Raw genomic sequence first — 14,819 nt, 5'->3', positions numbered from 1 at the left:
GTCATATAGGTCAGAATTCTTTGTACGAGCACACGTCGACCAGAGCGAGAGAGCAAGAGCACGCCCATCAACGCGCTTCGTTCGGCTTTATGGAGAATATCTCATATTTTCTGTGGCTGCTCGAGCCCTCAGGATCGGTGCTTATTGTTTTATAAACAAGGCCCAGTTCTACGCTGGATTTACAGATCGTTTGAAACTGAAAGATGGAGCGGACACAGCGATAAAATCTCCCCAAGAGGTAACCCAGAGAAACGATGTCAGGTGCTGGGAGCATTCACAGCCTCTGGTCTTGATCTGGTGGAACAGTGATACCCTGTTAAGACTCTTCAGAAACGGTATGCACATCTAAGGGGAGTTCCAATACATCCATTTCACAGGGTACGTCCGCTGGTGCTCATAGGTTCAGACCAAGTTCACCTCATTACCGCTAAAGAGCCTATTCGCCAAGGCACCAGAGGGGGTCCAGTAGCAGTCCGTACAGCTCTCGGGTGGGCTCTCCAAGGAGCAGCAATGTGTACTACAGACCATGCACCAGTGCAGCAGTGTTTCTTCCTCTCCACCTCCCACCCAGATGATCTTCTCTTCAGAAATGTGGAACGGTTATGGCAACTGGATGTGCTGCCCTTCCGCAATGAGAAACTGGTTGTCCGGTCTAGGCAAGACAAAGAGGCTATGGATCTGCTTGAATCCCAAACGGAGCAAGTCAATGTAAAGGGAGTACAACGTTACGCCACCCCTCTTCTGTGGAAATCAGGTGCACTTAAACTCAAAGGCTCCATGCAATCCGTTCTTGCAAATCTGAGGAGTACTGAGAGGAGACTCTGTAAAGACTCTGAGAAGGCCTTAATCTATTCAGGAGAGATAACCAAGCTTATCGAGGCAGGATATGTCACCAAGCTCAACCAAAGTGAAGCAGCCCAGTCAGAGGAGTCATGGTACCTGCCCCACCATCTGGTGAACCATAACAACAAGCCACAACTGGTTTTCAACTGTTCGTTCAGACACCAAGGTCTATCTTTTAACGATCAACTCCTGCCAGGTCCTGTGCTTGGACCATCACTGTTGGGCGTCCTGCTAAGATTCAGGCAGCATCATGTGGCTGTAAGTGCCGATATCAAGGGTATGTTCCATCAGATCCGTCTCCTGACAAAGGACAGACCCTTTCTCCGGTTCATTTGGAGAGATCTGCAGAGTGAGAACCCTCCAGATGTATACGAGTGGCAGGTTCTACCATTCGGTACAACAAGCAGTCCATGCTGTGCCAACTTCGCTCTGCAGCATCATGCTCGCAATTCTGAAGCCAAATATCCAGGGTTGCAAGATATAGTACACCAGAACTTCTACATGGACAACTGCCTAACAAGCTTTCCTACTGTTGCAGCAGCTAAACAAACAGTGGACCGACTACGCAGCATGTTAGCAGAAGGAGGGTTTGATCTCAGACAGTGGGCTAGCAGTCATCCAGTGGTGGTAGCTCATCTTCCTACTGAAGCCCGCTCCTCTGCCACAGAGCAGTGGTTAGTTCAAAACCACGTTGACCCGATGGAGCCCACGTTGGGCCTCAGGTGGAATTGTGCAACCGATACCCTCGGCTCTCATTATCGGCCCATTGGGCATGCAACACTGACTATGAGAGCTGCCTACCAGGTGTTGGCATCCCAATATGATCCACTGGGGTTCATACTACCATTCACTACTAGAGCGAAGGTGATCATCCAACAGTTGTGGGCTAAAAAGAGAGACTGGGATGACCCAGATCTACCACCAAACCTTCAGGCTGCCTGGCTCAACTGGGAAAATGAGCTTAAACATCTCAGTGCAGTATCCATTCCTCGCTGTTACTTACCATCCTCTGCAACTGCAGCAGAACAGCACAGTTCCCTCCATGTGTTCTGCGACGCCTCTGAAAGAGCGTATGAGGCAGTAGCATATTTGGCAGTTCAAACCATAAGTGACATTCACGTTTCCTTCGTAATGGCCAGATCGAGGGTCGCTCCTAAGAGGCAGCAGTCTATGCCTCGTCTGGAGCTTTGCGCTGCCTTAGCTGGAGCTAAGCTGGCCAAACTGGTGAGGGATGAGATGACTCTCTCCATCGGTCAGACAGTTCTGTGGACAGACTCCATGACTGTGCTAGAGTGGATTCAATCAGACTCCTGTCGATATAAGGTGTTTGTTGGAACACGAGTCTGTGAGATACAAGAATTAACAGACCACAGATCATGGAGGTATGTAAATTCGCAAGATAACCCCGCTGATGACATAACGAGAGGTAAAACCCTCCAAAGTCTGGCCAAGCGCAGTCGATGGAGTCTAGGGCCTCCATTCTTGAAACAGAACCCAAAGCACTGGCCAAAGAAACCTGAAGTCGTACAGTCAGAAGTAGTATCCGAATTAAAAGGCCTATCCTACTACTGCCTAATGACAGTTGAAACTGCTTTCAACCTCCCTGACGCCACCCATTTCAACACATGGAGTAAACTAGTGGAGGCGACTCAACAAACCTGTCAAGGGGTGGCCACATCAAACTCTGCAAACAGTGAGCCTGTGACCAGTAGAGAAGCTGAAGCTGTTCTGCTAAGAGCATGCCAACTCCAGAGCTTTCCCGAAGAAGTTGCTGCTCTCAAGGCACAGAAACCAGTTCCTGCCCACAGCCGATTAGTCAGTCTTGCTCCAGAATGGGATCCACTGACCAACCTGATCAGAGTTGGAGGCCGTTTAAGGAGGCTGGCAAACTCAGACCCGGAACAAATCCACCCTATTGTGCTGGACCCAAGACACGCAGTAACGAAGCTCCTTATCAAAGAATTTGATGAGCGTCTGTTACACCCAGGATCAGAGAGAGTCTATGCTGAGATACGAAGACAGTACTGGATTCTCAGAGGATGCCAGGCCATAAAGCACCATCAACTTTGGACATTGTTTGTCCTGTCAGCGCTGGAGAGCACAGCCAAAGGTCCCCCAAATGGCAGATTTGCCACCAGAACGCCTCCGAGTGCTCTGTCCTCCTTTCTACTCAACAGGCGTTGACTGCTTTGGACCATACCTGGTCAAAATAGGAAGGCGGAATGAGAAACGCTGGGGTCTGATCCTTAAATGTCTCACAACTAGGGCAGTTCACATTGAGCTCCTTAATTCAATGGATGTAGATGCCTTCCTTCTTGCACTCCGCTGGTTCATTGCCAGAAGAGGTAAACCACACGAGATCTGTTCTGATTGTGGCACTAACTTCTGCGGAGCTGACAGAGAATTACGAGAAGCTTTCTCCACTATGGAGCCAGAGCTCAAAACCCAGCTTTTGGAATACCAAATTAGCTTTAAGTTTAATCCACCCAGTGCTCCACATTTTGGAGGAATTTGGGAGCGTGAGGTCCGTTCCATAAAGAATGCTCTCCAGGTAGCTGTCGGAACCCAAGCTATCACAGAGGATGTCCTGTCCACCATCCTAGTAGAGGTAGAGGGGATCCTCAACTCAAAACCGCTGGGATATGTTTCAACAGACGTCGCTGACATTGATCCGACCACTCCAAATCTTCTCCTTATGGGGCGGCGGGATGCATCGCTCCCTCAGGTGGCGTATGCTCCAGGAAATATGGGGCGGCGGAGGTAGCGTCACTGTCAGAACATGGTGGACCAATTCTGGATACAGTTCACAAGAAATTACTTGCCTGCTCTCCAGACCCGGCAGAAGTGGCGAAAAGCTTCAGAAAACCTGGAAGTAGACTCTGTTGTACTGATCGTAGATCCACAACTCCCAAGAGGTCAGTGGCCAATAGGCAAAGTTCGGAAGACATTGCCCAGTAGTGATGGATGTGTGCGGACTGCTGAAGTTCTCATTGACGGTAAAACTTATCTCAGACCAGTTGCTCGCCTGATAGAGTTGCCTACTTTAGAAGGTAACACTAAAGACATTTAGAGAATTCCTTTGATTACCCATTTGCTGCTCAAATGTGGGGGTGGCTGTTGTGAATTCTCTTCTTTTAAGTTTAAGTTCGCTATTTGTGTGACGTTTTAAGTTATGACTTACGTAAGTAACGTAGTGCAGTGTTCCTGCATGTATGAGCTTTGCGTAACTGCCTATTCACTATCACTCCAGCAGAGCATTCAGATCGCATGCTCTCACTAAAGTGCAACGTTTATGTGCAAGAGAAAGTTGATGACAAGTAAGTTTTAATTCAATGTATAATGTTGTTAATGCAGATTGTTACACTGTATTGCAGTAGCATTAGCTTACAGTGTTCATTATGTTCTTTATGTTTCGCGATCTTTCTGAGTGTAATTTGATCCTGTTTAACGAGCAGATTTGTCCCGCTAGCATCGTGGCTAGTATTGTTAATGTTTACTAAACTTATTCGCTTAAAGTGTAACATCTCTCAGTAAGATAATATAATTTTGTGGTCGCCATTATTACTGCCTGTATTAATAACACAGTCTCATTTCCCTATATAATTCATATTTGGTGGGTTTTGTAATCTTTATTACACTACGCAGTTTAATATTGCTGACTCATGCTGATATATTTCTTGGTCATATTTATATATCCGTTCATTATGTAAGGTTGTTTATCTTTGAGTTTGTAATCTGTTAAGTTGTTGATTATATTTAGAAAATGAGTATTTATTTCTGTTATTTTATTTATTTCAGAAAACTACCTCAAGTACACTACTATGTGTATGTGGTCACCCTTGTGCAATAAACGACTAAATTCTATCTGATGACTCCAACTCCTTGACCAGAGTTCTACAGCGGTCAATAACATATACACCAGCTTTCAGTGGGGCAATCCCCAACAGAAGTAGTTTCACTTCCCTCTCTATTAACACTCTCTCTTTCTCTCAGAGGAAGTGGGCATCTCTGTTACATTTAGCAGTTTATTTTAAAGACGCTTGCAGTAATTTTAAAGTGGACATTTAATAAGAGAGAAGGATGAGGATCATCTTGACTTTCACTCTGCTGACGATTCCTGGTAAGAATCACGTTCTGATCCAACAATCACATTAGAAGAACTAGAACAGAGATTAAAGAATGACCAAAAGTCTTTAGGTGCGTCCCAATTTGCATACTTATGCACTATACGCCATTTTGTAGTATAAGTAGTTATGGAAGTAAAATAATGACAAATGTTTTTGAAATAAAAAAAACTTGTTGAATTGTACTAAGGCTTGCATTTTTGTGTTCTGAAATTAAACATTGTATATTTAAACAATGAATATTTCACTTTAAAACATTTCACACACATTTTCATTATTAGAAATACATACAACATCGGTATACACGTTTCTATCTTAAATATCATTTTAGAAGAATGACTTACAGTCACAAAACCAACTGTAAAGTGTTCATGTAGATGTCAAGTATCATTCATACCTTTTAGATTTTTGATATTTAATAGAAATAAACTGTCAAATCTTTTGTAACTTTAATAAGGTTTAACCTGTATTTAATTTGTACAGTGAAGATTAGATGCAGTGTTATTTTACATTTGATTACTTTACTCAGTTTCTGTACCTGAAAACTACTGTTAGATCTACCTGAAAAACACTGATTATTTCATTTGTGTCTTTGTTCTATTGTATTTATTTGTGCTATTGCTTGTAGTTTAATTATTTGTTCTTTTTTATTAATGACTGTTTACTTGTCTTTAATAATCTTTGAAATTTATATTAGTAGTTTTAGCTGTGGTACCGAAAATGGAATCGAGAATTGTTAAATTTCACTGGTATCTAAAATATTGAGTGTCATAACCTTATTTAATACTATACAAGGATACATGGGTCAAAAACAACAAAAACAATAACTATTTTATTCATTAATTACTTTTTTTGTGGTGGGGCCAGTGAAAATTTAATCATTGAATTCATTGAATTGAATTGAAAATTGAGAATAGATTCGAGAATCGTAATGGAATCGAACTGAGATCTTGTGAATCAGAATCGAATTAGGACATCTGAATCGATATAAACAGCCGAGAGCAATACAGGTGCATCTCAATAAATTAAAATGTCGTGGAAAAGTTCATTTATTTCAGTAATTCAACTCAAATTGTGGAACTCGTGTATTAAATAAATTCAATGCACACAGACTGGAGTACTTTAAGTCTTTGGTTCTTTTAATTGTGATGATTTTGGTTCACATTTAACAAAAATCCACCACTTCACTATCTCAACTGTAAGACTGATGCTGGACCGTCTAGACCAAGAGAGGGCTACTCTGAGAAAACAAAGAAAATTAACATTTGAACTCTCTCTTGCAAAATTAGCATTCCCATCCGAGACGCAATCACACTGAGTCAATCACACCTCAGCATTGCCTTAATCTACATTTCCTTTCCTTCACCCCCTCTTCCCCCATCACTTCTCTCTACATGCAGAGATGACCTGAAACTTACCCAAAATCTATATGGTTTAATGTGAACAGTTATACAACACTATACATGTTTGGTATCATTTGAAATGTCTCGACTGGTACAAAGGTCTCATTCCCACAGAAGTAAACCAGAAGGTAATAAAGGTTTTAAGATTTTAGAAATATTTTGCTCTCTGTAATGGGTGTGTCTACCTTCACAGGGTCTTTCATGCAAATGGCCTTCTGTCCCCAAAAGGTGTAAACTAGTCTAGGACCCTGATTAATGCAAATTCTCATTGTGAACTCATGTTTCCATTTGAAAGAAGTTTCTGCCTTGGTCTGAGTATTTAAAGAGATGTTGCAGGAGGCTCAGGGCGTGATTCTTTAATCAGATCAGATCCTTCAGACACTCAGCAATGTGCATTTTTCTAATGTCAGGTATTCATCTTTTACTCTGTTTCTAAGCATTTGATGTTTTGTATTGATCATCTTTGAATTGATTATGTAATTGGCATGATACATTTACCTGACTAATAAATTGTCATTTGATTTTATTCTGACTTACTCTGAAATTATTGACTCTAGCAGATTACGTTAAGTCCATAACCCCACAAATCTACGTTCAGGATAGTAACGGACTAAAGTACAGTTTAGGTGGAGCAGTGGGGCACACTAACTGATATTTTGGAGCTCCGACTAACACATTGGCATTAGTTATGTATACTTAGACTGTGTAGGCTAATAATGGGTTTTCCTTTTAGAGCAACAGAGTGTTGCTAGACCAATCTTAACAGGGTGGGCCTCAACCTCTGGTTATGGTAAGATTATTCTAACTAAGTGTTTGTGGGTAAACCACTGCGTGATTATGTAAAGTTACCACTAGAGGAAGCTAAATTGGTCAGCCTGATTTTATGGTAATGGTCATGGCCTCTGGTTAAAAGTAATCTTACCTTAATTCAGTGTGTTCAGATCTATGGGGACTAAATAAACATATTCTAGAATAAGCAAAGTGGGTACAGCCTCTAGAATATTAGTCATTGCTTCTGTCTAATGACCAAGACTGACGAGATTGTGAGTATGAGATCGTATGCCCGGCCGGTGCGAGACTCAAAGTGCTATAGGAATCCGAATGAACGAGTACAATAAGAGTAAAGAGTTAAATAGAATAATCAAATGTCTAGATAAATTATCATATAAATGGTCAATAATAAATTGGTATTCTACCCTAAATTTGAGGTCATAATAAAATGGAGTCAGATAAAAGTTACAAACCCGATTCCAAAAAAGTTGGGACACTGTACAAATTGTGAATAAAAAAGGAATGCAATGATGTGGAAGTTTCAAATTTCAATATTTTATTCAGAATACAACATAGATGACATATCAAATGTTTAAACTGAGAAAATGTATCATTTTAAGGGAAAAATAAGTTGATTTTAAATTTCATGGCATCAACACATCTCAAAAATGTTGGGACAAGGCCATGTTTACCACTGTGTGGCATCCCCTCTTCTTTTTATAACAGTCTGCAAACGTCTGGGGACTGAGGAGACAAGTTTCTCAAGTTTAGTAATAGGAATGTTGTCCCATTCTTGTCTAATACAGGCTTCTAGTTGCTCAACTGTCTTAGGTCTTCTTTGTCGCATCTTCCTCTTTATGATGCACCAAATGTTTTCTATGGGTGAAAGATCTGGACTGCAGGCTGGCCATTTCAGTACCCGGATCCTTCTTCTACGCGGCCATGATGTTGTACTTGATGCAGTATGTGGTCTGGCATTGTCATGTTGGAAAATGCAAGGTCTTCCCTGAAAGAAACGACATCTGGATGGGAGCATATGTTGTTCTAGAACTTGGATATACCTTTCAGCATTGATGGTGCCTTTCCAGATGTGTAAGCTGCCCATGCCACATGCACTCATGCAACCCCATACCATCAGAGATGCAGGCTTCTGAACTGAGTGCTGATAACAACTTGGGTTGTCCTTGTCCTCTTTAGTCCGGATGACATGGCGTCCCAGTTTTCCAAAAAGAACTTCAAATTTTGATTCATCTGACCACAGAACAGTTTTCCACTTCGCCACAGTCCATTTTAAATGAGCCTTGGCCCAGAGAAAATGCCTGCGCTTCTGGATCATGTTTAGATATGGCTTCTTTTTTGACCTATAGAGTTTTAGCCGGCAACGGCGAATGGCACGGTGGATTGTGTTCACCGACAATGTTTTCTGGAAGTATTCCTGAGCCCATGTTGTGATTTCGATTACAGTAGCATTCCTGTATGTGATGCAGTGCCGTCTAAGGGCCCGAAGATCACGGGCATCCAGTATGGTTTTCCGGCCTTGACCCTTACGCACAGAGATTGTTCCAGATTCTCTGAATCTTTGGATGATATTATGCACTGTAGATGATGATAACTTCAAACTCTTTGCAATTTTTCTCTGAGAAACTTCTTTCTGATATTGCTCCACTATTTTTTACCACAGCATTGGGGGAATTGGTGATCCTCTGCCCATCTTGACTTCTGAGAGACACTGCCACTCTGAGAGGCTCTTTTTATACCCAATCATGTTGCCAATTGACCTAATTAGTTGCAAATTGGTCCTCCAGCTGTTCCTTATATGTACATTTAACTTTTCTGGCCTCTTATTGCTACCTGTCCCAACTTTTTTGGAATGTGTAGCTCTCATGAAATCCAAAATGAGCCAATATTTGGCATGACATTTCAAAATGTCTCACTTTCAACATTTGATATGTTATCTATATTCTATTGTGAATAAAATATAAGTTTATGAGATTTGTAAATTATTACATTCCTTTTTTATTCACAATTTGTACAGTGTCCCAACTTTTTTGGAATCGGGTTTGTAACACCATGGTCACTGAACCAGCTTTTAGTACCTTTGGCAGTGTGGGCAGGTGCCAAATCCTGCTGGAAAATGAAATCAGCATCTCCATAAAGCTTGTCAGCAGACCGAAGCATGAAGTGCTCTAAAATTTCCTGGTAGATGGCTGCATTGACTGTGGACTTCAGAAAACACATTGGACCAACACCAGCAGATGACATGACAGCCCAAATCATCACTGACTGTGGAAACTTCACACTGGACTTCAAGCAACATTGTTTCTGTGCCTCTCCACTCCCTCCAGACTCTGGGACCTTGATTTCCAAATAAAATTTACTTTCATCTGAAAAGAGGACTTTGGACCACTGAGCAACAGTCCAGTTCTTTTTCTCCTTAGCCCAGGTAAGACGCTTCTGACGTTGTCTTTGGTTCAGAAGTGTCTTGGTACGTGGAATGTGACAGTTGTAGCCCATTTCCTGAAGACATCTGTGTGTGGTGGCTCTTGATGCACTGACTCCAGCTTCAGTCCACTCCTTTTGAAGCTCTCCTAAGTTCTTAAATCGGCTTCGCCTGACAATCTTCTCAAGCCTGTGGTCATTCCTTTCACTTGTACACCTTTTCCTACCACACTTTTCCCTTCCAGTCAACTTTCCATGAATATGCTTTGGCACAGCACTCTGCGAACAGCCAGCTCTTTCAGCAGTGACCCTCTGTGGCTTACCCTCATTGTAGAGGGTCTTGATGATCGTCTTCTGGACAACTGTCAAGTCAGCAGACTTCCCCATGACTGCTGTTGGGATTACTGACCTAAACCCAGTATTTATACCCAGAGAATGGTAATTTAATAGAACTTGAAATTAAATATTCTAATAATTTGAGATACTGATTTTTTTATTTTGATGAGCAGCAAGCTGTAATCATCAAAATGAAAACAAAAAAGTCTGGAAATATTTTACTTTGTCTAATAAATGTAGAATATATTTAAGTTTTACTTTTTTAATTAAATTACAGAAAAAAAATAACTTTTTCATGATATTCTAATTTATCGAGATGCACTTGTATATCTTAAGATGTAATGTTTGATCTGTACATCAGCGTTGGGGAGGGGAAAAACATTATAATCTCAATCGTGTTAGAGAAGGCTGCTTACATGTAAGCTACACAGGGAAAGTAACCGTGAAGACATTAAATTAAATGTAAACACAGCTTGTGTGTCTTCATCAGGTTTTCCGCGTATATATACTGGCCCTGATAATCATCACATACACTTGCTCCATTTCTGTAAATCCATTTTTGTGAATGAATGATTCTCCAGCTGTTGTTTGGGTCTTCGTCAACAGCCGTTAGCGGCACCTGCTGGTGAGGATGACTAACAGCAGATGGAGATCATGCATCGGCAATGTACTGCTATTTCTGCAGTTCCCGGATGTCCAATGTTAAATTTTATGTTGAATTTGAACCACTAAATTTGTGTAAGTGAATTTATAAAGTGAAACAAAACGGACTAAAAATTGCCTGTTAAATATTATAGATTGTATTTTTAAACAGACCAAATATTTTGGAAGTGAAATCTGAAAGGTGAATATGGATCATTGAATTTTTAATAATGAAAATGTGTGTGAAATGTTTTGAATTGAAATATTCACTGCTTAAATATACAACCATGTTGAATTTCAGCCCATTAAAATGCAAGCCTTAAAAATATTTTTTTCAATTAGTGCAATTCAAAAAGCTTTTTTTATTTCAAAAACATTTGTCATTCATTTACTTCCATAAATAGCAAGAGTATGTTCACACTGAAAATTCAAAAAGAAATAGTGCACTTTAAATACAGAAACTTGTGCCCCGTTTACACTAGTGTGTTTTCATTTTGAAACGCATAAGTTTTGCAATTGTTACGCCTGTTGTTTACACTACGCCGGCGTTTTCAAACTATAACAAGGTCTGCAGTGTTTTCGAACCGAAAGACTTTCGAAAACTAAGACTTTTGAAAATGCTGCAGACCTTGTTTTAATTTGAAAACGCCGGGGTTGTGTTTCAGTATAAATGGACAAAAACGGAGACTTTTGAAAACGATGGCATGGCTGCCCACGTTCGCTCTGCGTATCCTTGACGACCATGTAAACAACAACATGGAGACTGAATTGCAATCTTTGCTGGCTTTGTTGTAATTTTTAGCAGCCATTGTGCAGTTAAACTCTGCATTTTTTAATACTGCAGCTGCCTACATGTGCAAGAGGCAATTGTTTACACTTCTACGTGCATGCCCAGTGTGCATGAATGGTCATGTGACATGCGCTTTCGGCCATGTAGTGTAGACGGAGATCGTGTAAACGGGGCCTTGGACACTTCATGCACTCGACTGTCGCAGCTTTAATTATGTAGTGGAGGGGGAGGGGCATCAGACTCTGATGTTTAATTACAAAATAACCTTATAAAATTCATACACTACACAGTTTAGTAGACTACATAGTGTATAGTGTATAGTGCGTCATTTGGGACACAACTTTTATCTTCACCTAATATGGTGAAATTACCTTTAGGGACACTTTAAAATAACTCTCACTCCAGTATATGTTAGTGTTGTATTAAGATGCTGGTTTGTTGTAGGTGTCGTGAGCTCCATGAATGTGACAGGATATTCAGGAGGAGGAGTCAGGATCACATGCAAATATGAGACAAAAAATACGGCAAACTCTTTTTGTCGAGGTGATCAGAGGTCCACATGCTCTGACCTCATCGAGACTGAGACTAAAGATAAATGGTTTAATTCTGGAAGATTCTCTCTGTATGACAACACAAGTTCAGCAGTCTTGAAAGTGACCATCAGAAATCTGAGTGAAGAGGATTCTGGGACGTACTACTGTAGAGCAAAAGATTCCTACACTGAAGTGAATCTGAAGGTTATAACAGGTGAGTAACTGAGAGCTCAAACCCATGATGATCTCCACAACATCACGATACTCAACACTGACTGTAATTACTGCCGTTCACACGTGAAACTCATAACAGACGCCATCAATAACCTTTTGATCTCCTGATGTAAGATTTACACTCATAATCTTGACTTCATTCATAAATGTTGCAGCAGTGAGCAGATATGTGTTTATATTGAGAACAAAATGACAAATTATCTGAGTTTGTGTTCAACAGATCAACAAAACAGGAGTGTGAGAGGATATTCAGGAGGAAACGTCATTATAAACTTCAAATATGAGATGAAACACAAGAACAATGTGAAAGTCTGTAAAACTGCAGCAGATCAATGTTTTACTGTAATGAACACTAACAGAACAACAGAACGGAAACATGACGGACGATTCTCTGTTCATGATGACAGATCTGCAGATCTCTTACGTGTGTTTATCAGAGAGCTGAATGTGAACGACTCTGGAGAATATAAGATTACAGTCAAAGTTTCTGAAGACTACAGTATCTTCTCTCAGTTTAATCTGGACATCAGAGACGGTGAGACGCTTTCATTCATTTCTGCATTATTTGACAGAATCCATGAATATATCTGGTAATTGTAACATTGCTGCACTTGATTTGGATCTGAAACAGATGATTGTTGTGTGAAGAGCATCAGTCTATCAGCTGCTGCAGGAGCATCTGTGAACATCAGCTGCAAATACCCACAATCCCACATTAGTGATGTGAAGTTTCTCTGCTGGAGATCTGGAGATAATCTCTGTGCTGAAGAGACGTCTGTGAAGGAGAGCAGAAGATGGATCCATGAGGGAAAGATCCAGCTGTATGATGACAGAGAAAAGCAGCTCCTGACGGGAAGAATCAGTCATGTGACTGAACAACATTCAGAATACTGGTGTGGAGTTCAGTCTGATCAAGGACACAAGAGTTTCATCACACAAGTCCAGATCAGCGTTACAGGTACAGATGTTTTTCTCAGTGATATTAACAACATGTTCTCCAACCAATATGCCTATATAGGTCGTTTGTCACTTCCCTGAAATACGACCCATAAGAGCGTTTACTAAAGTGCCGCCCCTATAAACAACAGGACACTTTCATTTTAATGCATTGTTCCCTTTTATCTGCATGATATTTAGGGTTTTGCGTAGCTCAATTGGCAGAGCATTGCAATAACAATATGCAATCATGTGATCATGCGATTGTGGGTTCGATACCAGGGAACGCATGTGCTCATAAAGAGTATATGCACTATAAATCACTAAGGGTAGGTTCAGGGGTGGGGTAGGTGTAGTCGTTAATAAAAAAAATGAGTTTTGCTAAATGGAAATAGAACAAATTGTGTAAAAACTCCACACACTGCATTTAAATAAACACGCATTTTGATAGGTAACGACAGTCATAAGTCATTTCATGACGTAACACGACACTAAATATAGGTCGTAATAAGGTGCTTGAAAAACGACCTATAGGGTTTTTTTGGAGGACAGTTTTGATATTAATCATCAGTTTATTAAAACTCATGACTAATTTCTGTTCAGCAGATGTTGCTTAAAATCATTGATGTTTGAAGCTGATTCTATTCAAGTAGGATTATTTTTAATTTAGATGTTCTGTCTAACAGAGCAAAACCACAAAATGCAGTTAAAAAGAGGAAGTATAAAAACAAACTGCAGTTTGTATAATTGCAGTCTATCAAGTGCAGCTTTGTGTTTGTGATGCAGTTGGGGCAGTCGTGGCCTAATGGTTAGAGAGTCAGAATGAACAGCGTGTTCTTCCTCTCTCATTACCACAAGGCACATATCCCCCAACCGCAACCCTCATGTCACTTTCACAACGAGAAACTGCACTGCGGGCATAGTAAAGCAATTGTCAATGTTTGTGTTTAACCAATTTATTAATTTTATTCTATAAATGTGACCACTTTAATATTTTTATACAGTTATAGTTATTTGTTCATTTTACATTCGTATACTCATTTTTTTTTTTTTTTTACTGTTCGTGCAACTTACATTGTCTTTGTCAGCATCTGCAAATGGCTGAAGATCTTGTGGTTTGAAAGCGTTTAGTGTTTAGTTCTCTCTGTGTCTGTTAATCTTGGATCACTGCAGTGTCTGGTGTTGCAGCATTAGTGTGGTCATTTGGATGGAGTAGAAGTGCAGGTTTTAGTGCTGTAGCACAACAGCGCAAGTAGTTAACATTAGTTAATTCATTAGATAACATGAACTAATCATGAACAAAATAGCCTTAATGTTTTAAGGTTAATGTACTGTACATATTTACATTAGTGTATGTAGCAGTTGACACACTAAGGGTGAACATTTCTAACTCACCATCTTACCCTAAAGCTAAAAATGCCATTGTGTACCTTATCAGAATTATTTATTAATAAGGCATTGATTTGGGCTGTAAACATAATTCTGAAGTGGAAACCATCTGAACATTAACAGACATGTTGTTCATGTTTATATGCACTTTACTATCATTACTTACATTCAACAAAGCATTCATTAATGGAATTTGTGAACTTTATTGTAAAGTGTACACTATTTCAACATTAACTGATGTGTTATTAACATTTGTAGACCCTGTATTAACATGACTTACCATTAACAAAGCATTCATTAATGGAATTTGTGAACTTTATTGATTTTACTGAACCTTAAATGAGTGAAAGCCATTCATCAAATACATTTTCAGAACCTT

General features: G+C 40.2%; 1 protein-coding gene across 8 annotated transcripts in view; it reads left to right on the top strand.

Moving 5' to 3' along the window:
• The first annotated feature begins 4,607 nt into the window (after positions 1-4,607).
• Positions 4,608-14,819, top strand: part of LOC127517166 (polymeric immunoglobulin receptor-like) — a 197,143-nt gene continuing 186,931 nt past the window's right edge. For 2 of the 8 annotated variants that reach the window (XM_051902410.1, XM_051902409.1), the window contains exons 1-4: positions 4,665-4,963; positions 11,793-12,095; positions 12,336-12,650; positions 12,747-13,073. In XM_051902410.1, coding sequence (XP_051758370.1) covers positions 4,924-4,963; positions 11,793-12,095; positions 12,336-12,650; positions 12,747-13,073 — 985 coding nt within the window. In that variant the 5' untranslated portion in view covers positions 4,665-4,923. Of the gene's footprint in view, positions 4,964-11,792; positions 12,096-12,335; positions 12,651-12,746; positions 13,074-14,819 lie in introns of all 8 variants that reach the window. The other 6 variants (XM_051902411.1, XR_007931202.1, XM_051902407.1 and 3 more) reach the window with 6 other exon arrangements.

This window comes from Ctenopharyngodon idella, chromosome 8, assembly GCF_019924925.1.
Source record: "Ctenopharyngodon idella isolate HZGC_01 chromosome 8, HZGC01, whole genome shotgun sequence".
Taxonomy (NCBI): domain Eukaryota; kingdom Metazoa; phylum Chordata; class Actinopteri; order Cypriniformes; family Xenocyprididae; genus Ctenopharyngodon; species Ctenopharyngodon idella.
This window is presented reverse-complemented; position numbering and strand designations above follow the sequence as displayed.